This window comes from Hordeum vulgare, chromosome 7H, assembly GCF_904849725.1.
Source record: "Hordeum vulgare subsp. vulgare chromosome 7H, MorexV3_pseudomolecules_assembly, whole genome shotgun sequence".
Taxonomy (NCBI): Eukaryota; Viridiplantae; Streptophyta; class Magnoliopsida; order Poales; family Poaceae; genus Hordeum; species Hordeum vulgare.
The window spans coordinates 68,931,801-68,957,439 of NC_058524.1; the positions used below are offsets into that span (position 1 = coordinate 68,931,801).

The 25,639-nt window shown below is 45.1% G+C and overlaps 1 protein-coding gene across 1 annotated transcript; it reads right to left on the reverse strand.

Moving 5' to 3' along the window:
- Window positions 1-14,726: 14,726 nt before the first annotated feature.
- Window positions 14,727-18,081, reverse strand: LOC123407866 (phosphopantothenoylcysteine decarboxylase-like). The gene is made up of 3 exons (XM_045101102.1): window positions 17,898-18,081; window positions 15,413-15,764; window positions 14,727-15,297 (listed from the first exon to the last, which is right to left on the reverse strand). The coding sequence occupies exons 2-3, from the start codon at window positions 15,740-15,742 to the stop codon at window positions 14,980-14,982; spliced, it is 648 nt and encodes a 215-aa protein (XP_044957037.1). The 5' UTR covers window positions 15,743-15,764; window positions 17,898-18,081; the 3' UTR covers window positions 14,727-14,979.
- Between the last annotated feature and the right edge of the window lie 7,558 nt (window positions 18,082-25,639).

A 25,639-nucleotide genomic window follows, 5' to 3' on the forward strand; every position in this document is an offset into this window, starting at 1 on the left:
GGCTTCTTCATCATCATCGTCGCCCCTCCAATGACTCGTGAGTAGTTCACTTCAGACCTACGGGTCCGTAGTTAGTAGCTAGATGGCTTCTTCTCTCTCTTGGATCTTCAATACAAAGTTCTCCATGATCTTCATGGAGATCTATCCGATGTAATCTTCTTTGGCGGTGTGTTTGTCGAGATCCGATGAATTGTAGATTTGTGATCAGATTATCTATGATATATATTTGAGTCTTTGCTAATTTCTTATATGCATGATTAGATATCCTTGTAAGTCACTTCGAGTCTTGGATTTTGTTTAGCCAACTAGATCTATAATTCTTGCAATGGGAGAAGTTCTTGGTTTTGGGTTCTGCCATGTGGTGACCTTTCCAAGTGACAGCAGGGACAGCAAGGCACACATCAAGTAGTTGCCATCAAGGGTAAAAAGATGGGGTTTTTTATCATTGGTTTGAGATTATCCCTCTACATCATGTCATCTTGCTTAAGGCGTTACTCTGTTCTTATGGACTTAACACACTAGATGCATGCTGGATAGCGTTCGACGTGTGGAGTAATAGTAGTAGATGCAGACAGTATCGGTCTACTTGTTTTGGACGTGATGCCTATAGAAATAATCATTGCATAGATATCGTCACGACTTTGCGCGGTTCTATCAATTGCTCGACAGTAATTTGTTCACCCACCGTCTATTTGCTTTCATGAGAGAAGCCACTAGTAAACACTACACCCCCGGGTCTATTCACATCCATCGTTTACATCTCCGCTTTTACTTTGCTTTGTTACTTTGTTGCTTTCAGTTCTCACTTGGCAAACAATCTATAAGGGATTGACAACCCCTTCATAGCGTTGGGAGCAAGTTTTTGTGTTTGTGCAGGATCTTGAGATACTCCTCCACTAGATTGATACCTTGGTTCTCAAATTGAGGGAAATTCTTACCACCGCTATGCTACATCACCCTTTCCGCTTCGAGGGAACACCAACGCAAGGCTCCAAGGCCACGGGGGAAATCCTTTGCATACTTGCCTAGGAAGTCCCTTAAGGCGTAGCCGCAACAGAAAGATCAAGCCAAGTATTCTCCCGTCGGCGTGCCTATTTCTGGCGCCATTGGAAGGTCTTTTGTTGCAGTAGCAGGCACCCCCTGGTGCCCCTCTGGCACTTCTTCGGCCCAGTATTTTTGATAAATCGGGAAAAAAATCCTCGTTGATTTTTACGGTGTTTGGAGTTGCGCAGAATAGGTATCTCAACTTTGCTCCACTTGCAGGCCAGAATTCTAGTTGCCGACATTCTCCCTCTTCATGTAAACCTTGCAAAATAAGAGAGAAAAGGCATAAGAATTGTACCGTGAAGTGAAATTACAGCCAAATAAGCGATAAATATCAACATGAAAACATGATGCAAAATGGACGTATCAAGCAGCAACTGGTTTGCCGTTTCATGAAGTATCCCTTCTTGCCCTGGCCCTTGTGGAAACTAGTGGTTTTACTAACCATCAACAATTGATGCTCGTTTTTTATTTCTACTTTCGTGGTGTCAAACATCGCGAATAGCTCAAGTATCATCATATCTATCCCTGATATGTTATAGTTCATCACAAAGCTCTAGTAGCTTGGTGGCAGTGACTTTGGAGAACCATCACTATCTCATCTTGAAGATTAACTCACACTCGATTCAAGTGATTGTAGCACTCAGACAATCTGAGCACATGCTCAATGATTGAGCTTTTCTCCCTTACTTTGTAAACAAAGAGTCTTGTCGGAGGTCTCATACCTCTCAACAAGGGCACGAGCCTGAAATCCCAATTTCATTCCTTCGAACATCTCGTATGTCCCGCGATGTTCGAAACGTCTTCAACGCCTCAATTCTAAGTTGTTTAAGCATTAAGAACTTTTAGTCAGATGTTCGCAACATCTACAGACAACGCTCGGGGTTTAGCACACCGAGCGGTGCATCCAGGACATAAGCCTTTTGTGCAGCAATGAGGACAATCCTCAGTTTATGGACCTAGTCCGCATAATTGCTACTATCATCTTTCAACTAAATTTTCTCTAGGAATAAATTAAAAACAGTAGAGCTATAGCAAAGCTACAACATAATTTGCAAAGACCTTTTGACTATGTTGATGATAATGAGTTCATTTACTCATATTACTTAAGAACTCCCGCTCAAATTGACATCCCTCTAGTCATTCGAGTGTCGCATGATCCAAATTCACTTACTCAAGTCCGATCATCACGTGAGTTGAGTTTAGCTTCAATGGTGAACATCTCCATGTAGATCATATCAACTATAGGATTCATGCTCGACCTTTCGGTCTCTTGCGTTCTAAGGCCATGTCTGTACATGCTAGGATCATCAAGTTTAACCCGAGTGTTTCGCGTGTGCAACTGTTTTGCACCCATTGTATGTGAACGTTGAGTCTATCACACCCGATCATCACGTGTTGTCTCGAAACGACGAAGCAACGGTGCACAGTCGGGAAGAACACAATTTTATCTTGAAATTTTAGTGAGGGACCACCTTATAATGCTGCCGTCATCCGAAGCAAAACAAGGTGCATAAAATTATTAACAACACATGCAAATCATAAGTGACCTGATATGGCCATGAACTTGTGCTTCTTGATCTCCATCATCAAAGCACCGACATGATCTCCATCGTCACCGGCGCCACACCATGATCTCCATCATTGTGCTGCCATCGAGGTTGTCGCACTAACTATGATGTTACTACTAAAGCTACTACTAGCGACAAAGCAAAGCATCTCCAAGAGCAAAATTAATTAAAGACAACCCTATGACTCCTGTCGGTTGTCGTAGCATCGACGTGCAAGTCGATATTTAACTATTACAACATGATCATCTCATACATCCAATATATCATATCATGTCTTTGGTCGTATCACATCACATGCATACCCTGCAAAAACAAGTTAGACGCCTCTAATTTGTCGTTGCATGTTTTACGTGGCTGCTATGGCTATCTAGGATGATCACATCTTACTTACGCAAAACCACAACGGTGATATGCAAGTTTCTATTTAACCTTCTCCAAGGACCGCCTCGGTCAAATCTGATTCAACTAAAGTTGAAGAAACATGCACCCTCCAGTCATCTTTATGCAATAAGTTGCATGTTAGTCGATGAAACTGGTCTCTCGTAAGCGTACGAGTAATGTTGGTCTGGGCCGCTTCAATCCAAAAATACCGTCAAATAAAGAAAATACTAAGAAGGGAAGCAAATTGAACATCAACGCCCACAATATCTTTTGTGTTCTACTCGAAATATCATCTATGCATGAACCTAGCTCATGATGCCATTGTTGCAGAACGTTGCATGGGAAACAAAAAATTTCCTACGCACACGCAATACATATACATGGTGATGATCATTGATACGTCTCAAACGTATCTATAATTTTTGATGGTTTCATGCTGTTATCTTGTCAACTTTGGATGTTTTATGTACCTTCTTTATCTTTTTTGGGACTAACTTATTAATTTAGTGCCAAGTGCCAGTTCCTGTTTTTTGTGTGTTTTTGACTCTTTTCAGATCTGATTTTGGAACGGAGTCCAAACGGAATAAAATCCCCGAAATATTTTTTTCCAGAACGGAAGAAGATCGGGGGACTTGAGGGCCAAGGCAGGAGCGCCACATGGGGCCCACAAGCCCTATAGCCGCCACCAGGGGGGCCGGCGACTACGAGGCTTGTGCCCCCCCTGGAGCTCCCCTGCCCTAGCTCTTTCACCTATATATTCCCTAAAATCCCAGAAAAAATCAGGGCATCCACGAAAACACTTTTCCACCGCCGCAAGCTTCCGTTTCCGCGAGATCTCATCTCGAGACCCTTCCCGGTGCCCTGCCGGAGGGGACTTTGGAGTTGGAGGGCTTCTACATCAACATCATCGCCTCTCCAATGACTCGTGAGTAGTCCACTTCAAACCTACGGGTCCATAGTTAGTAGCTAGATGGCTTGTTCTCTCTCTTGGATCTTCAATACAAAGTTCTCCATGATCTTCATGGAGATCTATCTGATGTAATCCTCTTTGGCGGTGTGTTTGTCGAGATCCGATGAATTGTGGATTTGTGATCAGATTATCTATGAATTATATTTGAGTCTTTGTTGATTTCTTATATGCATGATTTGATATCCTTGTAAGTCCCTCCGAGTCTTGGGTTTTGTTTGGCCAACTAGATCTATGATTCTTGCAATGGGAGAAGTGCTTGGTTTTGGGTTCATACCGTGTGGCGACCTTTCCCAGTGACAGAAGGGGCAGCAAGTCACGCATCGTGTTGTTGCCATCAAGGGTAACAAGATGGGCTTTTATCATAGATATGCGATTGTCCATCTACATCATGTCATCTTGCTTAAGGCGTTACTCTGTTCTTATGAACTTAATACGCTAGATGCATGTTGGATAGCGGTCGACGTGTGGAGTAATAGTAGTAGATGCAGAAAGTATCGGTCTACTTGTTTTGGACGTGATGCCTATAGATATAATCATTGCCATAGATAACGTCACGACTTTGCGCGGTTCTATCAATTGCTCGACAGTAATTCGTTCACCCACCGTCTACTTGCTTTCATGAGAGAAGCCACTAGTGAACACTACGGTCCGCGGGTCTATTCACAACTATCGTCTCCACTTTCACTTTTACTTTGCTTTGTTTACTTTTTTGCTTTCAGTTCTCACTTTGCAAACAATCTATAAGGGATTGACAACCCCTTTATAGCGTTGGGTGCAAGCTCTTTGTGTTTGTGCAGGTACTTCTGACTCGACGTGATCCTCCCACTCGATTGATACCTTGGTTCTCAAACTGAGGGAAATACTTACCGCCGCTGTGCTACATCACCCTTTCCTCTTCAAGGGAACACCAACGCAAGGCTCCAAGGCCACGGGGAAATCCTTTGCATAATTGCCAAGGAAGTCCCTATAGGCGTAGCCCGTGGCAGAAGGATTCCTGGCGCCGTTGCCAGGGAAGGTCTGTTGTCGCGGTAGCAATCATCTACGAGAGGGGAGAGTGAATCTACATTCCCTTGTAGATCGCTAAGAGGGAAGCATTAAGAAACGCGGTTGATGTAGTGGAACGTCTTCGCGATCCAAATCGCCGCCGTCCCACGATCTGTCCCGATCTAGCACCGAACGGACGACACCTCCGCGTTCAACACACGTACGGCTCGATGATGTCTCCTCCTTCTTGATCCAGCAAGAGAGGAAGGAGAATTAGATGGGATCTCAACCAGCACGACGACATGGTGGAGATGATGGTGGAGCAGTGCGAGGAGGGCTTCGCCAAGCGCCACCGTAACCGATCTGAGAAGAAAACGGAGTTATGGGAGAGGTAGGGCTGCCTCCGGGGCTTGTGAATTGGTGTGTTCAGCCCCTCCATCTCCCCCACTATATATAGGAGGCAAGAGGGAGGGTTGGGTCGCAGCCCTAGCCCCTCCCCCAAAGATGGGGCGTGGGCCTAGGGAGGTTTCCTCCCTCCCCAAGGCACCTAGGAGGTGCCTTCCCCTTTAGAGACTCTTCCCTCCAAACCGCATTGGACCTTGGTGGCTGGCCCAACAAGGCTTGGACACTAGCTTACAGCTCATGCACGTCTAGGGGCTAGAGGGACCCTTCCGGACTCCTCTAGAACTCTGTGTAACCTTTCGGAACCTTCCAGAAGCTTCCCGATACAATACCGATAAAACCCGAAACTTTTCCGGTAGCCAAAATAGGACTTCCCATATATAAATCTTTACCTCGAGACCATTCCGGAGCTCCTCGTGACGTTCGGATCTCATCCGGGACTCCGAACAACATTCGGTCACCAACGTAGATATCCCAATATTACTCTAGCGTCACCGAACATTAAGTGTGCAGATCTTGCGGGTTCGAAAACTATGCAGACATGACCAGGACACATCTACGGTAAATAACCAATAGCGGGACCTGGATGCCCATATTGGTTCCTACATATTCTACGAAGATCTTTATCGGTCGAACCACAATGTCAAGGATCCAATCAATCCCGTATACTGTAGTATGAACTTGCGAGTTTGTAGTATGAACTTGCCAATAAACTATGATTCTTTTGTTCGGCGAAGCAATCCGATCCAATGAAAGATGTTGATCTCTTGTTTTAGGTAGCGTTGCATGCGTTTGTATGGATATGACTATTCGAATACGAGGGTGCGGATATGGAAGAGAAAAAATAGAAACAATTCCTTATTTAACACTATTTTAAATTTCATTTCCTTATTTGACACTGAAAACTTTTCCTTTCTTATCTAACAACGAGTTTAAATTTTATGCCTTTTATGACACTTTGTCCATTTTAAGCCTAAATGACACGTGAAAAGATAATTTTATCCTTCATGTGGTATGTTTGTGTGCGTGACAGTAGCACACATAACATCAGTACGGGGCAGTAGACAGTAGCACACATGCATCAACAACACACGCACATAACAGCATACACGCACACATGCACGCAGCACACACACACAACAGTACACACATACGCAGGAACACATGCAGCAGCCAACAGTATACACACACGTAGCAGCACATGCAACATCCATCAGTACACACACTCACACATGTTGCAGCACATGGAGCAATAGCACACACGCACGCGCATAGCAGCACGTGCAACAACACACACATATGCAGCTGCACACACACACACATTCAGCAAGACACAAGCAACATGGTAATACACATGTGCACACAAACACACGCAGCAGCACCCACACACGAACGCACACAAACATACATATGAGGGGCAAAAGGGTCTTTTTAGGTGTCATTTAAGCTTAAAATGGACAAAAATGTTAGAAAAGGCATAAAATTTAGCCTTATTGCTAGATAGGGAAGAAATCATTTTGGCGATATCAAATAGGGTATAAAATTTAAGTACAATGTTAAATAAGGAATTCTCTCCAAAAAATAAGACACGTTCGATCAGTGCATGCGAACGGGCCCTGGCCGTATTTTTTTTTAGCAGAGTACAATCGAAGTCGCTCACATACACGAGCGTACACTCTCCTCTATGAACGCACACACGCGTTGTCGACGGAAACGTCTCCTCCCACTGAAAGCACTTCGCCGGAATACCTGGAATAAATCCAGAAAAATGCAAGCACCAACGTCAAGTCTGGGACTTAAACTCTGATGGTCAGGGGATACCACAGTCCTTCTAACCATTCAACCATGGGTTGGTTTGCCGCCCTGACTGGATTTGAGAGGTCCGAATGTACATGCTTCTGATCGCGTGATTAACTTCCTTCCAGTCAGCCGGTCGGCCCACGGCGGGCCACGGGCAATCAACGTGACCCTATTGCAACAGCGCCCGGCAATGTGACGACGGCGAGTGACCGGAAGCAGGTGGCGCGAGTGGCTGTTGCCGGAGCCGACTATACTGCACCGTGCAAGTCCGCGTTGCGTGGTAGCCGCTCGTCAACTTCGACACAGACTCTCTTCATCTATCCACCTATATCTACGTATCCCCGCGCGCCTCTCCTGCTCCGGTTTTATCGATCCCATCATTGTGTGCTCCTCAACTTGTGACGCTGATGGCTACGTCGTGATGGCGCCGGCAACAGTGCAGCACCGCCGTCGTGTCGCATGGATCGCTAGCTAGTCTGCAACTAAACTAAATAGTGTATGAAGATATATTTGCCGCGTGATGCGAAAATTGCTTTTGCGGGCGGAGCTTCATGGAGGCCTTCTTTTTTTCAAAGTTCAAAATTTATATTGTTACAATTTTAAAAATTCTGAAAATTGTTACAGTTATACATGAAGGCATAATATACATGTGTGTAAGTTTTTAGAAAGAAATACGTCCAAATGAGGTATGTGCAAAAAAAAAAAATCTCGGCTTTTTAGCACATGGTATTATTCATTTTCAAAGTTTAAAATATTGACTTTTTTCATTTCAAGGCAATTTATCTTGAATTTTTACACACATATATATTTCATCCTTGTATGTTGCATATTTTTTTGGAATTTTTTGAATTTAAAATATTTGAATCTTGAATTTCTCAAAAATAAAGGACTTCATGGAGCTCGATCACCAAAACGCCACACTCTCGTGCGTGGCTCAACCAAATCCTTCAACAAAAAATAGAGTTCATGTGTAAATTTCACCTTATTACACCCAAGTACCGTTTAAAAACTTTAACCACTTCGTACTCTATTTAGTTTTGTTTCTCAACTTTGTTCTCCAACAAAACATTTGTGCCAAATCTAATTAAATGGTGAGTCCTGCTCATTAATGGGTGTTTGTTTTCATGGACTTTTTGGTGTAGGAACTAAAAAAAAGTCTTTTTTAGTCTCATGTGAAACAAACATGAGGGACTTTTAGGGACTAAAGGGGGTATTTGGGACTAAAGAAGGAAGTCCCTATGAGAGGGTCTTTTTGGAACTTTTTTGTCATTTTTTCCAACAGTGTCTCTACTTTTAACATGTCATTTAATAATTACTAGTACATTATTAGGGGTAACATGGTCTTTTTGCATGCCATTTAATAACCTCCAGTCCCTGTTTAGTTCATGAAAACAAATAAATAGGGATTAGGTACTTTTTAGTTGAGACTAAAAAAAATTCCTGGAACTTCTGAAACAAACACGGCTTTAGATTGATTCGACAGCCACGTCCACACTGCACCTATACTGGACAGGAAATGCGGGGTTTTCCAAGAGGAGGGCTGTAGCGGAGGGACAAAGAAATCATCATTTTCACCGTGAGGAACAAAGAAATTGTCACATTTTTCTCGATTAACCGAGGGACAAAGAAAGGGTGACATGACTCATTTTTTTCTTATTTGAGTTGACCCCTTGTTTTCTTGAAATAAAATCACATGCATGTTGTCGTAAATCAAGTCATTTTCACTGCGTGAGACAGTGAAATGGTGATGTGTTTTTAATTAATCGTGAGATAAATAAACGGTGACACGACACCTTATGTTAAAAAAAATGATCTGCATGTCTTTGGCAGTAGGTGCACTAACGTACCAACTTAAGTACTTTTAGGGAATGAAAGTGGCCACCTATAGCCTGTGAAATCATTATTATTATACTAGTAAACTCTACTAGTGGATGGTTGATCGGGTCAGGCCAGGTTGATCGGGTCGACCGTACAGTAATGCTAGACCTACTAAAGCCTACATAAGTTTACTAAACCTTTTAACTAATCTAAACATGCTCCCCTGATTTTCAGGGATGGGTGGGCCTCATCCTCCTCTTAATCCAATCAGTTATTGCTAAATCAGACTATTACGTAAACGTACGATAAACATTTACGTAGATGTAGCATTGCTCGGCGACTGTACGTAGGAGCTACCGCAGCATGCACGAGGACAAAGAAGCGAGATTCGGTCGACGCTGTCCGCCGTGGTGTTTCGTCGCGAGGGTTGGTGCAGATCAAGACGTGCCGTTGATTGATTTTGTAAATAACAGGTGAGAGCGATCGATCTGTCGTCTGTGCGCCTGCGTGTGTGTGTGTGTGTTTGCGTACGTCCGGCCGGAGTGCTGGCCATGCCCAGGAACATACAATTGGCAGTTGGCAGTTGGCACCGGTCCAGCGTAGGTACGCAGTGCAACATTGCATGCCTGCCTGCCTAGCTATAGAGCTGCTAGCTAGGTACGTTCCCACCATGCATGCGCTGATCGTGTGTGGTGATGCTGCAGGGAACCCATATGTTCTTTGACAGTTTATATATACACACATATATTTATCTTTACGAAGTTTATATCTTGTAAAGGTTTTTTTTTACATTGAATACACATCGTCCCAAGGTTTGAAATGAATTAGAAAAATGCGTCCATCAATACCAAATCTAGGACGTAAACCCTGATGAATTGGCTCCATCACAAATAACTAAACCATATGAGTTACGCTTACTTGGCATCTTTTATGGAAAAAGCAAGAGCGAAACGAAGAAAGGAGGTGCGAGTGAGATACCCGAAATCTTCCGTCCCGGCCCACCTCGGGTACGTACAGGTACCGCCGACTACGCTGCGCCGTGCAGGTCCGCGTCGGTGGCTGCTTCTGCTTGTCAAATTGGACACTGACTCTTTGTTATTTCTGCCTTTCCTGCTCCGGTTTTATCCATCCGTTTCAATCATTGCCGCAGAGCATGAGCATGTGGTTAATGACCACGATGGAGCAGCACCGCCGCCACATTTAAAAAAAAAGAAAGATTAAACCTCCGGTCTAGCATTTTGCATATGCATACAGTTATTTTTATTAATTATTTGATAAAGATATGATAAAAACATACTGAAGCTTTCATTCACATCTACACACACGGTAATGTGAAGTGCTCTCATCCCCCATATCTAAAATCGGTGTCGTCGTCAATCCATCCACATAATATATCGGGATCGACAGCCGGTGCAGCAGGCCTAAAGCGCACACACGTTTTAGAAGTCGTCATCATCATCGGCCCACTAACCCATCTTTAAGAGAGAGATCCGCATCATCCTTGCTAGTTCGAACATCCGTTGACGCCACCACGGCGGCACCGCCCTGCGTTCATCTGTTCAGACACGAAGAATCTGAAAGAACTGTCGTGCGTAGCACCTGTCAATCAGGCATGACTCGACGTAGCACCTGTCGACAACGCATGACTTGACAACTCCACCAAAACTCCGTGCAAGACGAAGCCGCTCCACCTCCCGCCTCTATCATCCAGCGCCGCTCCACAAATGATGCTCCCAAAAGAGAAACGGCATCGCGGTACCGCCATCGTCCGATCTGGAAGACCAGATCCTAGGGTTTCCCCTAAAACAGTGCCCACCATCAGCAACCGTCAAGGACTCATACAGTGTCCACGACCAGTCAGCCCTCAAGGTGACGCCTTCAGGAAGGTCACGACGTCAAGGACGTCGCCGCCACCCATCGAAGTTAGGGTTTTCACCCGAGAGGCAGGGAGGTGAGAAGTGGAGGAGCAGACGTAGTCCGACGTCTCCAAAAAGAACAACGACGCCCTTGAGCGTTATCGTCGGCGCGGCCGGCCGGGACCAACCAAGGGGTTTCCCCAATCTGGATCTTCCTCCACCAGCTTCATCCGCGACCACACCGGCACCACCAGGAACCCGCAGGAGAGAAGTGCACCAATGAAGGCCAAAGAACAGCGTCCAGATCAGGCACCGCCAGCCGCCAGAGCAGCGGCCCCTGTCCACCCGCAGGAGAGAAGTGCACCAATGAAGGCCAAAGAACAGCGTCCAGATCAGGCACTGCCAGCCGCCAGAGCAGCGGCCCCTGTTCACCCGCAGCCACTCGACCACATCGGACCAAGCCACCACGAGCTAGCACGTCGGAGCCACCACCACGTCTGAGCCTCCACCACGCTAAAACGGAGCAGAAGCAACCAACCCACGCCGCCCCACCGCACTCATCGCGTGGGGCGCGTGCAGGACAGATCAGGTCCCCCCCCCCCCCCGCGCCACCACCGATACCCCCGCACGCGCCTCCTTCCAGCCCGTCGCCCAAAGCCCGGCCAACGTGTCGGTGCCCACCAACACCTAGCTCGCCACCGCACCGCGATGCCCGGCGTCCGCGTCGCGCCCATGCCAGAGAGGGCGACGCCGCGCCGGCCCTCAGTACGCGGGGGAACGAAAAAATCCCCGCCGGCGCCAGCTTCGGTCGGGCTTTGCCCGGCCGAGCCCCATGACATCGACAAGGGAGGGGAAGGCAGTGGGGGACCTGGCGGCGGCGGCCTAGGTTTTCTCCGAGTCGCCGCGTGGGGACGACCCGGAAGGTTTCAGATCCGGGTTCTAATCATGCTTCCTAGTTTCTAGTTACAAAATTATCAATGTGTGGCTAGCACCGGCGCCACATGGATCGTTAGCTACACTGCACAAAAATGCGCACAGGTTTAACACACACAAAAAGTCTGGAATGGCAGGAGAATTAGAACGCAAACTCTCCCTGCATTCTCATAAAAAACCTCTGATTAATTCAGCTGAAAAGCTGATGCGTACTCCACCGGCTCGGCTGGCTGGCGTACTGTAATCATCGCTAAGTGGAACACTGATGTGAATGTAATTTATACTTTTTTTTGGCCGTATAAAGATGTTACAAGGGGTCCGATTAAGATATTTTTTTTGGTCTCTTTTCTTATGTCCGATTATTGACAGAAAGTGTCCCGTATAAGAGGTCATTTGATGTGTGTGGTTGTAGATACTCTTAGTTGGTTTGTTTTCCATATTCAAAGATAGTGCATGGGGGCGAAAAAGGGGAGTCATAATGAGTTGGGGTTGTACATGTATTTTATGTGGTAATATATTGTAAGTTGGTTTGGCATGTGGTAGATACAATGGAGTCTGTTTTTTATGAGACATGCTACTCATACGAACAGACTTTACAGAATTATGCTTACGGACAATTTATGGTAAGAGATTAGGAAAAAAATGGATAACGTTCAGTATGACCAATCCGTAGCGAATTGTTCATAAGTGTATCATTTTTCTTCTTTTATTGTGGAGTTTGGTTGGATCTTCTTGACCATGTGACCGGGGAACATCTTTTAATTAATACAAATGCATAAGAAAGTTACTTATGTTGTTGTACGTGTGTTATGCTGATGATAAACGTGTCATGGCGACACTTTCGTCTTCAATCAATTGTGTATCGAATCTAAGTTGAAGACTTCAGTTCAATGAAAGGGCTTTAAAATGAGGGAAGTTAACGCGAAACATAGTGTATTAAAAAAATGAATTAGAGAACTCCTTATAAAATTGTTGACTCGGTTTAAATTGGATGATCCAATTCTAAATTAAAGACTTGGATTGATTGTGGGGCCTCAAAAACTAGAGAGCTTAGTGTTATAGAGATCAAAGCTATTTTCAGAAAAAGAATTGTTTGCCTGATGTCTCGAGCTCTGAGGTTGTAAATGTTGATCCATATGTACCAATACGTGCTGGTTAATACTTCAATAACTCAAGAGCTTCATTCTCTACTTTAGATCGATATCGCAGTCCAGTTGCTTATGTCATAAAGTACAGTTTTAACTGTGTTGGGGAGTCAAAGCTAACAAATTAAAGGGAAATTTTGGTATAACAGTACGAGTTTCTTAAACATTGTATTTATCCCTTTTTGCAGGAAAAAGTTGTTTCACTAGAAAGGAAATACTGAATGCTGAATAATCCTCAGCTAAACTGCTATTCTACCATGTGTCCATCAAGTCACTGTTTGTGAATTCATTCAAAAAAAAAGTCACTGTTTGTGAAATATAGCACATGTATAATGCAATAAATCACGTCATTATCGTTGCGAGAGACAAAGAAATACCGTGAGAGAAATGGTGACATGACGCCTTATATTTTATAAAATGATTCAGCAAAAATTGCACTAACCGGCCAGCATAGTTATTTTGAGGCAATGATATCACCCACGTATGTAATGCATTTTTCCCATGTAAATGCAATTACTTTTATAGATCTTATCATGTATTCCTTTCATTCTAAATTACTTGTTCTACTTCTATAGATTGTAAATCATGTCACTTTCGCAATGCGAAACCGAGAAATATTGATGTTTTTTCAAATAATCCCGAGACAGAGAAACGGTGACATGACTCTATTTTCTTTTAAGTCTACGCTTTTCAGCACGGATTGTTCCTAAACAATAACAGTCCATCCTACTCCCTCCGTTCCGGTGTATAAATCATCTTACGAAAATCAAATAATTTCAAAACACTTAAACGCGGTGCATTAATTTTCACCTTGTTTCTTGTTTTTTGACATGAATAAAGAAATTAATCAATAAAAGACGTGAGACGTATATGTTTTTAATGACTTGAGACTAACTAGCATAACATAAAGTGGTCAATTCATTACATGTAATGATATTAATTAGAAAATTAGCATTTATTTCTTTCGTTTTTCTCTTCATCTTGATCACGGTCCATAAGAAAATTAGCATTTATATCTTTCGTTTTTCTCTTCATCTTAATCACAGTGCACAACCTAAGATAATTTATATATCGAAATGGAGGGAGTACCTGGTTTGAGCCTTTGAGGCAGTGAAAGTGTCCATGTAATGCGCTTTCGCCGTGTAAAGATGAAAAGGCGACGGCTACTTTTTATTTTATTTTGGAGGATTTATCAGGCTCACCCTTTAGTAGCGATTCGGAATTTTCTACGCCGCAAAGCACCTCAAAGGCCCCCCTCTCTCTCTCTTTCACGGATTTTGGTTGAAACATTCCAACTATAAATAATTTCATTATCGCCTCTTCACTGCAGTTTCTCGGAGTTTCATCTACTAGTAAAAAACACGAAATTCTGACGTGCTAAAACAGGCACGATTATCCATTCATCCAGACGAGTCAACACCGCACCAACCATTCATCTCTCTACCACAAACATTGCGGCCTCGTGGGGGCTACGAAACCAAGACGTCCCTGTTACTGCTGGTGGCAACAAGGCCGGGACGGTGACTGGACTGAATTGGCATCCCCAAGCAGATGCTTATCTGGCTTTTGGACTTACCTTATCCTGTTGCCCAGTCACAGGTTCCGATTCACCGGAGCACTTACCCGCGCCACGTCAGGTTCGCACAATGCTCCGATCCTGACAGTGTCCAACCACAACGATGGGGAAAGCGAATTCTGCTTCTCCTTAATCAATCGATGAAGCAGGCAAATTTTTCGCCTCCGTTTCGGAAAAGAATTCCGCTTCTTGCTGACACCTGGTGAGAGACCCAGCAAGAGCTATTTGCAAACCATCACAGCAGAATTCAGAACAACATTATTTATAGCTGGAGCAACAGCAATTCCCCAATCTCTACGTCTACGCCCTAACGTCTACTACCACATAACAAATAAGCTGATCCATATCCCACAGGTACGATACTTCGGTTAATACAGACACCACCGATGAACAGAACACCTGGTGATACCCTTCACTTTCTCAAACCCTGATGATGTGGGCGGCATAGAAAAACCTCGAGTACTAGACCACCTGAACATAGTGACCATCACCGCATCGGCTAGACGGGGTGGCCGCTGGAAGGGTGCGCGGGCGAAATGCCCGTGCCAAACGTCTGCGACTTGCACGCGAGCCTCACAGTCGTGTGGATCTGCGAGGGCTCAGCCATCGCGCCGTTCCCGTAGTCGCCGCAGGCCAGCCGTTTCGTGGTGGGCGGGACCAGGGAGATGCCCAGTTGGTTCATGGTCTCGATGTGGCGCGCCGTGAATGGGTTGTTCCACATGAAGGTGTTCATGGCTGGCGCGGCGAAGATCGGCTTCTTGTAGTCCCACGCTCGGATAATGCACGTCAGGAGGTTGTCGCATAACCCGCCGGCGATCTGCAAAGCTAACGAAATGTCAGCCTGTGCTGGAACAAGAGCAGCTTGATGGTCTCTTAACTGAACAGGGACACGGCATTGAATACAGAGGTTCATGGAACAAGAGACAACAGACCTTGGCCAGAGTGTTTGCTGATAAGGGGGCGATCACCATGATGTCTGCCCACTTTCGCAGCTCTATGTGCAGAACCTCGTCTCCTATCTTTGTCCAGGTAGACCACTCATCATCATCAGTGTAAAGGACGACGTCGCTTGGCAGAGATGATCTGTCAACAAAGTGCAATGCTGACTTGGTCGCCACAGCTCGGACTTCCGCCCACTCGGAGAAGATACGGCAGAGGCTCTCGAATTTTATAGCAGCTACACTCCCTGACGCAGCAAGGAGGACCCGAGGCCTGCTGGATTCCAGCTCCCAGCTTTGCTGTACCGGTTCTGATGTAGCCATCTGCTTCACTTGGAGCCCTCAACTGCATTTGAATTACAGGCGTTCAGAGGATTTATGGTGATACAGGAAAACATGATCCACGGTGCATATTCTGGAAACAAAATAAAGAAAATCAAGAAGAAAAATCGTTCCAAAGAAGCAAACAATATTTATGTTGTCCCAGAATTCAAGTGTCCCTGAAATTTATCTAGTAGTACCGCTCAGAGAATAATACGTCTGCATCCATTATCATCAACACAGAAATCAAGTGTTATCAGTTCAACACTCCAACTAAGGTGCAGTTTGGTTGCACTGCATGAGGGAAAACATTAACATCCATAAAAACATAACTAATGGCTCTAATTTATCAATTACATCTTCTAATAGGGTCAAATGTTCATTTGAGAGAAGTAGACACTAGACACTGGAATGGAAAGGCAATATGAGATAATCAAACAAATAATCTGATACCTGATGTTACTATCAATATAGCACACATTATGTATCTGAAGACCAAACGTGTACATGCATTCACAAGTTCCAGTATGATAATTGTTTAATTTCCCAGATTTACATTACGAAATAAATTAAATCCAACGCAACCACGTTTCAGCTACTTCAGTAGCTCATGTCCAAATAAGGAAGTTGCATCTAGCATTTCCTGGGTTATTTTTCACACACGAGAACACCATGCGGATGGAACTTGTTGTTTCCTTTCTACAGTACAATTTTGTCATTGGCATTTCGGCTCCAATGCTAGTAGCCATACTTAACAATTTGGCCTTTTCTACAATTTGCAGAATTTGGCTGAGTTTAGTTGACTCTTGATGGTTGCTGGAGATGCTGGAATTTCCGTGCTCTCATCAAGTCAATCATGTATAAATGGCATGAAACCATCAAAGATATTTTTAGTATGATTCAAGTGCCCAAAATTAATAAGGAATTCTGGTCACCAAAACTAAGCAAAGGTAACCAAGACTATCAAAGTTGTGGTGGTTGTTATTGCACAGCCACGATCACTGTGCCAAGTTACCACAGAAGTCATCCCACCGAAAACATGGTCGATATGTCCTGACAGATCAGATCAGGACCGGATTGTTTCTTGATAGTTCACCTTGGGTAATAATTCACATTCCGGGATGGTGATCTCCACCTGATCTTAGGAAGGATATACTGTATCTAGCAAAGCCTTTGGATATCCGACAATAACTTACTTTTCCTTTGGAGAACAGCAAAACAATCTAATGAATTCAAGTAAAACCAGGCATTCATGCTTAAGTATTTTGTACTAAAATAATTTTTTTGTTTAACTGCTTGATCCAAATTTACTTGCTCAAGTAAAATCTGTTAAATCATAGAAGGTCTAACGCTTTAATTTTCGGCACTACTTCAGATGTGCAGAACTATGCTTATGTCCGAACTATGTTAAACTTACTATGCATAGTGTAAAAGTTTGGCTGCTGAGTGTTTACCTTACATATAAGAACTAAGAAGTCTCCCTAGATTGCAACCAAAATATAATACATATCATAGCAAAAGTGGCTGGCAGTCTGACACGATTATGTAAGGATTGATAGATCGACTGTGAACTCAATACGTCAAAGGAAGAACTAAGGCACTGGATCAGCCCGCTTCGCTTCCTTCTCTGCCCTGAGACCCTTTGGCGGTCGACCGATTTCTGTTGCACACCAACAGCGATTGCTGCCTTTTGTGTCAAATCACACACGAAATTCATGCCATCAAAATATCTAATGTAACTTGCATTTTGCAAACCTATGAGGCATATACTATAACTTAACATTTGTATGGAAACTGCATCAGAAAAGCCACTGGCGTTTTTTTAGGGACGAAAAGCCACTAGTCTGGGCATAACTCCCCTATGATTCTCTGTAAGCATGGAGGACACATGAAACAGATCCAAATCGCTGCCCTCAAACGTAACTTGCATTTCGAAACCACATGAAGAGAATCAACATATAGCCTAACATTTTGCCTGAAATCCACTACTCCCGTATCTGGGGACGAAAAGGCACTAGTATTCTGTATAAGCATGGAGGCCACAGGAAACAAATCCAAAAAGAGATTAGCTATTCCGGCAGCAACTTAATGGGTCCGTCCCTCACAAATTACTGCGACCACAGCAGCATCGCAGATTCAGAGTCCACGATCTACTCACCTCAGAGGCGATCTGGTAGGAGCGCAGGCAAATAAGCGGTTGAAGATGGCGGCGGAGGCGGTAGGTTCGAAGGGCGTCGTCGGCCGGCGGTAGGTGGAGGCAGCGGCGGCGGCGGCGGCGACCGAGGCTGCCCGGAGCGGCGCGCCGCGGGCGGAGGGAATTGGGGAGCGACTGGAGGCGCTGGCCGCTGGGGAGCGTCGGGACTTGGGCTGGTCACTTCTCACTTGGTCAGGGGCATCGCTGGTCCGGTGCTGGGCCTTCCAGGCCGAAATCCTGCTCCCCTACGGATTGGTGCTTCGGCCCTCTTTTACCAGGACTGGGTCGTAAAACAAAAATATCCTACTAAAAACAAATATAAGTTGAAATATGTTGAGTAGAGGTTGTGAAAGAATGATTAGAAAACGGGATCGCCTGGGACTCAGCCGGCTGAGACATAGTTATGTCTCAATCAGCTGACGTCAGCTGACGATTTTTTCGAATTTAAACATGATTTTCTCTCGCTAAGCAATCCTTTCGGTTCATTCAATCTGGTTTTCTCGTTATGGCCCCGTTTTCTTGTCTTTTTTTTAAGGGATGAAAAACTGTTTTATTGATCACTATTGCGGATTACAGGTATAATAGTAGTATCAAAGAGTTCGAGAAGCCACACATGGCGTCCCTCCCCTAAATGCAGAGCATATCGAGCTAAGTGATGAGCTTCCATGTTGGATAATCTTCCTTCATGGGTAAACGATATATATTGAAAGTCACTCCTTCCATCAGATATTTCCTTAATAATAGGGCCGGTTATTCCTTCAGATCCCGAGTTGATTTCTTGAATAGCATTCAGACAATCAAAAGCCACGGCAACCTTCTGCAGTAATAAGTCTCGTCCCAAAGATTGAGCTTCACAGCAAGCAAGGGTTTTCAAAATTAGAGGATCAGTTAAACCGTGGAAGACGACGGCTGATGAGCCCAGGTAAGCTCCCTGTTCGTCCCTGCAGACTGCACTGATCGCTCCTATAGGAGGAGCCTTGCAAACTGCACCGTCGACATTGATCTTTGTCCAACCCGCAGGGGGCTTGATCCATCGTCGAGTATTGGAGTGAACTGGTTTAGGATTTGATGTTGATGTTGCCTTGTTCAGTTCCAACTCTGCTATATAGCGGTTGACGAAGGCTAGTGTAGCTCCTGGACTTTGATGCTCTCCTTCATGAATAAGCTTGCGTCGGGCGAACCAGATCGCCCAGAGTGTTATCGTGATCTTGGTCATCTCGGTCGCACAAACTGATGATATCATGGAGAATAGCCAAGACTTCGCGTCTGGTTCCGCAGTAGCCAACATGTGCTCCACTAGCTCTGAATTGTGTAGTACCCAGACACAGCGAGCCATAGTGCATGTAAGCAGGGAGTGGATCCAAGAGTCCTCTGCCCCGCATATTGCATGCCCGGGAGGGTGCCATATTGCGGTGGTGTCGAACGTCTGCTGTCGGTAGAGAGGTCTGGGCCAATCTCCACAAGAAGATCTTGATTTTCGAAGGGACCTGGATTCGCCACATCTCATCCCAACATTTCCTCTCTCTGTTGACGTCCGCCGGGCCGCCATTGCCTTCGAGCCAGGCCTCCCTTCGGAGCTTGGTAGTAATAAGCATGCGATAACAAGACTTGACGGAAAACAAACCTTTCTTATCCTGGGACCATGACCAGAAATCTTCAGTGTCTGGTGCTTAGAGGGATGTTGAGAATCACGTCAGCATCAATCGGTAGAAAAGTTGAGGTGATCAACTCAAGCTTCCACCTGGCTTATGTGTGATCGATAAGCTCGGCAACCATGGTAGGGCGTTGGGCCGTAAGACATGCAATAGGTTGCATGGAAGCTTCTTTAGGGAGCCAGTTTTGGTTCCATATCTCTGTGGTTGAGCCGTCCCCGATCCGTTTGATCAGTCCTAACTTGAGAATCTCCTTCCCTTCGATGATTGCACGCCATATTTGTGATGTGTTATTTCCAAGCTTAGACTCCAGGAAGCATGTGGAGGGGTAGTATCGTGCCTTTAGGATCCTACCACTTAAGGATTCCGGAGCCTTGAGCAGGCGCCAAGCTTGTCTAGCAAGTAAGGCGAGGTTAAATAGTTCAATGTCTTTAAAACCCAATCCACCTTCATATTTAGGCCGTGTCATCACCTCCCACAATACCCAGCTAGTTTTTCTTTCACCGTTCTTACTACCCCACCAGAACTTCCTAATGAGGGAGTTGATGTGGAGGCACAAACTGCGGGGAAGTTTAAAGCACGCCATAGAGAAGACCGGGACTGCTTGCGCAATGGACTTTATAAGAACTTCCTTCCCTCCCGAGGATAATATCTTTTCCATCCATCCTTTAACTTTATCCCAAACCCTATCTTTCAGATATTTAAAGGCCCCATTTTTGCTGCTACCAACATCTCTGGGCATGCCCAGATATTTGTTATTCAGACTTTCATTGTGCACATTGATAATGTTCTTGATACTCTCCTTCTCTTCATTTGAACAGCCTTTACTGAAGAAAACGGAGGACTTAGCTTGGTTTATTCTCTATCCCGAAGCGTTGCAATAGGTTTCCAGCGAAGAAGATACCATATTAGCTCCCTGACAACTCGACTTGAAAAACAGCAGGCTGTCATCAGCAAACAGTAAGTGACTTACCGGCAGAGCCGTTGGTGCCACTTTAATTCCGTGAATAGGTGATGACTCATTGTGGTTTTTGAGGAGGCACGAGAGGCCCTCTGCTGCCAACAAGAAGAGATAGGGTGATAGTGGATCTCCATGCTGAATCCCTCTCGTAGGAGTGAATTGTTCTAGTTTCTTCCCGTTAAATAAGAGCGAAAACGTAACTGAGCTCACCATCCTCATGATAAGATCAACCCAGGCTGGTGCAAAACCCAGTCTGGTCATCATAGCGCTCAGATATGTCCATTCCAAACGGTCATATGCTTTCATCATGTCCAGTTTCAAGGCACATAATTCATTCATCTTCGATTTGCTTCGTTTCATAAAGTGCAGACATTCATAGGCAGATATTATGTTGTGTGTAATAATTCTTCCTCGAACAAAAGCTGATTGTTCTTCTGATATGATCTCAGGGAGGATGGATTTCAATCTGTTTGCTATGACCTTGGATGCTATTTTATAAAGAACATTACAAAGACTTATCGGACGGAATTGTGTGAGGAGTGTGGGGCTTGTTACCTTTGGTATCAGCACCAGAATAGTATCGTTAAAGATAGCAACTTCATCTTCTCCCTTCAGAATTTTTAAGGTGACTGCAGTGATTTCGGTGCCACATACATCCCAATAGCGTTGGAAAAAATGGGCGAGAAACCCATCATACCCTGGCGCTTTTGTGGGTGCCATTTGAAACAAAGCCGCCTTCACCTCTTATTGAGTAAAGTCCGATGTCAGAAGATTATTCATCTCAGTGGTGACTTTGCGTGGAACCCTGTTAAGTACTTCCTCCATATTTGATGTACCTTCGGAGGTGTAAAGATGTTTATAGAAATCGGTGACCATGTGTTGTAGCTCAATAGCATTATCAACTGTAGTGCCATCCTCATGTACCAGAGACTGAATTCTGTTTTTGCGTCGACGCTTACTTGCCCGTAGATGAAAGAACTTTGTATTTCTGTCGCCCTCTTTGAGCCATGTTACCCGGGACCTTTGACGCCACATGACCTCCTCTTTGTAATAGAGCTCGGACAGTCTATCTCTGATCTTAATTTCAACCCTAGTAGGTTGGGTACGCCTTTGGTATGCCCGTAGGGTTGCCAGATATCCGTTCAGCCGTTTGATCTCCTTACTCACATTGCCGAAAGTATTTTTATCCCAGCGCCCGAGGCCTTTTGCCAGAGCATCAATTTTCCCTTTCAAATCTGCTACTGTATCCACTCCAGGGCCCTGCCAATGTTGTTGCACCTCCTCTTGGAAACCATCATGGGATTCCCACATCATCTCGTATTTGAAAGTTTGCTTTACGAGCCTGCCCAGTTGGCCTTCGGTTTCAAGCAAGATGGGGCTATGATCAGATGTGGCAGCCACTTTGTGCGCTAATCTCGCATTTGGGAAGATAGACAACCACTCGGCAGTAGCTAAGGCTCTGTCTAATCGGACGTGGGTGTAGGTTCCGCCTGCGACCCTTCTCTCGAAGGTCCATCTCGGTCCAGTGAATCCCAGATCAGAGAATCCGCAAACATCAACGGCGTCACGAAACCCATTGACCTGTGTCATGCTGCGGTGGCTTGATCCCTCGTACTCGTCCAGACGCAAGACTTCGTTGAAGTCCCCCAAACACAGCCAAGGACGATCCGTCGCCGAAGCTAATGACCGAAGTAGATCCCAGGTTATACCTCTTTCCTCCACCCTTGCTTCCCCATAAACCATCGTCAATCTCCATTGTTCTACCCCCGACATGGTGATTAGCGCATCAATGTGATATTCAGAGTAACCAAAGATCTCAAGCTTTATTGAATTATTCCAAAAGATCCCTAAACCTCCACTTCTACCAGAGCTACTAACAGCGAAAGAAAGATCGAACCCTAATGAACTTCCCAAGCTTTCTACTCTTCCTCCAGGGAGTTGAGTTTCCACAATGCAAGCCACCATTGGAGTATATTGCCTCACAAGATTGCGAAGCTCACGAACCGTCTCGGGTCTACCAGCCCCTCGACAGTTCCAACATAGAAAACTCATTGAGCCCGGCGGCGCTCCTCGCAGGAGCCCACCAAATCGCTCATAGTATTTGTTATTTTATGTGGTGAAGAACCTGCCCTGTGCTTCTTTCGATCCCTTGGTGCAACGTACGCCTGCGGAGGTGGTGGAGTATGCTCCGGGAGTTCAGAAGCCTCCCTCATACTGGTCGTGGACTAGTGATCATCCCCTAGATCCGTCGGCCGTGCTGTAGTAGCATTGGACATGTCCAGCCTCTTTTTTGCAGAAGATTCAATCTGGGGTGGTTCCCCCTCGTCCTGCTCCATCTGCATTGGTTTCATTGGGCTCTCAGCCGTGTCCTCCACGTTCTCGTCCTCACTCATCCCTGCCTCCTGCGAAGAGCGTTTCTTTGTTGCATTCTCTGTTCGACTGTTGGAAGTAGCCTGTCCCTGCGGTCCTCCACCCCTACCGCGATGGCCCCGAGTACGTGGGGGGTTTGAGCTATGCTGGGGGTATTGATTTGCCGCTAATGACCGTCTAATAGCTACCATCCATTGGCCATACTGTACCTCATCAGGGTCGTGGACGCCATCTCCACACTCCTCTAGAACATGTCCCATGACACCACAAACCTCGCAGAAAAATCCAACTTTCTCATATTTTACCGGTAGGAGGAGGGCTTCCTCTCCTTTGATCTTCAGCGGAGTAAAACGAACAAGGGGTTCATCTATCTTGATTTTGACTCGGACCCTTACATAATTCCCTTCAAAGAATCTGTTAGGGTTTAGCTCCACGCTCTTCACCTGCCCAATGTGCCGAGCAAGTTGGTCTAGTATCCCTTCTCTCCGATATAATTCGGGAGTGTCATGTATCTGTGCCCAAACTTGCACCCGATCCAGAGCAACCGTATGCGGTTTGCCCTTGCCATCGTATTCCTCTATCACCACCATTAAACCCCTAAAGATCCAGGGTCCTTGGTGCATCACCCTGTTCCAATCCCCAACACAGAACATCTGAATAATGAAGAGATTATCGTCCGCTTCTCGTATCCCCGGATCATATGCCAAGCGCCACACGAACTTCATCGTGGTTTTGAAAGACTCAGCACTGAAGGGCTTGATCGTATGCACTTTTGCCACAGCGAGCCATCGTGTTTCCTCCGAGAACCTCGAGATTTCTTTAGCGTCCACCATCACTGCATCTAGCTCCGCCTCCTTAAGCTTCATGTTCCTCATGGCTGCCTCCAGATCAACCGGTGCTTTCCCCGTCCCACCACCCCGGCGAGGGGCACCAGACGAGGACGCCATTGCAAGGGGGACGTCTCACGGGGGGGATCCGTTGCGAGGGAAGTATCCAATCCTCAACGGCGGTGGTGATCCGCCGGAGTAGAAATCCTAAACCCTAGTCACCGCTAGGGTTAGTCGCGGGGTGTTGCTTCGGCCCCGTTTTCTTGTCGAGCAAGTTCTTTGTTTATGAGGCTCACTGTAGCCTTTTTTTATGATTAGGCCCAACTTTCTTTCATTGGCTCATACTCCAGTGCGAAAAGAAATACGGTGATTTTTGTGGGGAAACACTGGAGTTGGGCGCGTGTGTGTGGAAAGAGTACTTTTTTGCGGAAGGTGTAGAGAGAGTATTTAGAACCGCCTGCGAATTCATATAAATTTACCACATGAAATCAAAATTCACAATTTTGAAATTAAGATGTTCAAATTCTTCTCTTTTTCAATAATATTTTTTTAAATGTCCATGAATCTATTCTTAAAAATATATTCATGAAATAAAAAACTGAGTTTTTTAAGATGAAAATATTTTCAAAATGCTCGTGAGATTCAAATTGTCAAAAATTTAGAAAAAACAAATTGCATGTTTAAAAAAATATTCACAAACTTAACAAATGGTCATCGGAGTTGCATTACGGTTGCGACCCCACACCTTAAAACATATAACTGCGAACCACCTTGAAAAATATGCAATTTCAGCCCCGTTGATCCTGCATTAAAAACTTGCAGTTGTGCCCCCTCTTAAATATATGCAGTCGTGTCCCCCTCTTGATGAGGACATCAACACCATTGTTACACCCACAACCCCAGTTGCTATACATACTGGACGGGTTACTGGAGCTCGTGCACGCCAATTGAATTACCAGGTACTTTCGTTTCTTGGGAATACTTCTAATGTTCATGAACATATGATGCTGCCTAAGTTAGATACTTTTGTTGTGCTCATGAATGAAGGATCTAGAATGGACAAGAAGGATATCCTTTGAAGCGGGATCAAGCATGAAGAAGAAGGTGCACGCGCGGGAGAGAACAATGGAGCTTCCACTGGTGATTTTCGCACTTCAAAGCCACCATAAGGAGAGCATGAAGGCTTTGGACGAAATATTCAAGACGTCACTTCATAAATTTCGTCCATAGGCTATTATAGGTGTTGCGCCACCTTATTTTTGGGCCAGGCCCATGTTATTTCGAAATACCATAATATAGGCTATTTTTAGAGTCCGTATGTGTGGGGAAACCGAGTTTATGGCTGTTTCCGGACCCCTCCTCCAAGGGTCACGAAATTGCCTCTGTGTTCCCTCATATATACAACCCTGAGGGCATCGTTTAGACTTGGGTTTTGTTTAGATTACAAGTTCGCCATAGCTGCAACTTCGCGTTCTTCGTTTGTGTTCTACGACCAGACAAAGACGTCACATAACCCCACCTTCATCAATAAAGCTTTCCTCTTATATTCACGATATCTTGATTGCATCTTAGTTTCTTGCGTGTTCTTCGTTTGAGTGCAGGAAACAGACCTTCGTGGTCAGATTGATCATGCTCCGGCGTGGTCAATAACCTCTCGGAGTTGGTTTAGCGATTGCTAAGGTGTGACATCCTCACACGTTCATAGTCGGATCGTCAAAGTCGACTCTATCAAAACGATACCCACGATCTCATTGAAAGACAGGGACAACTTCGCCTGTATCACCTCTTGACATCAATGCAGTTGCGACGACACGTTAAAAAACATGCAATTGCGACTTCACCTTCAAAACATGCAGTTGCGACACCGCCTTTAAAAAATGAAGTTGCGCACACTTA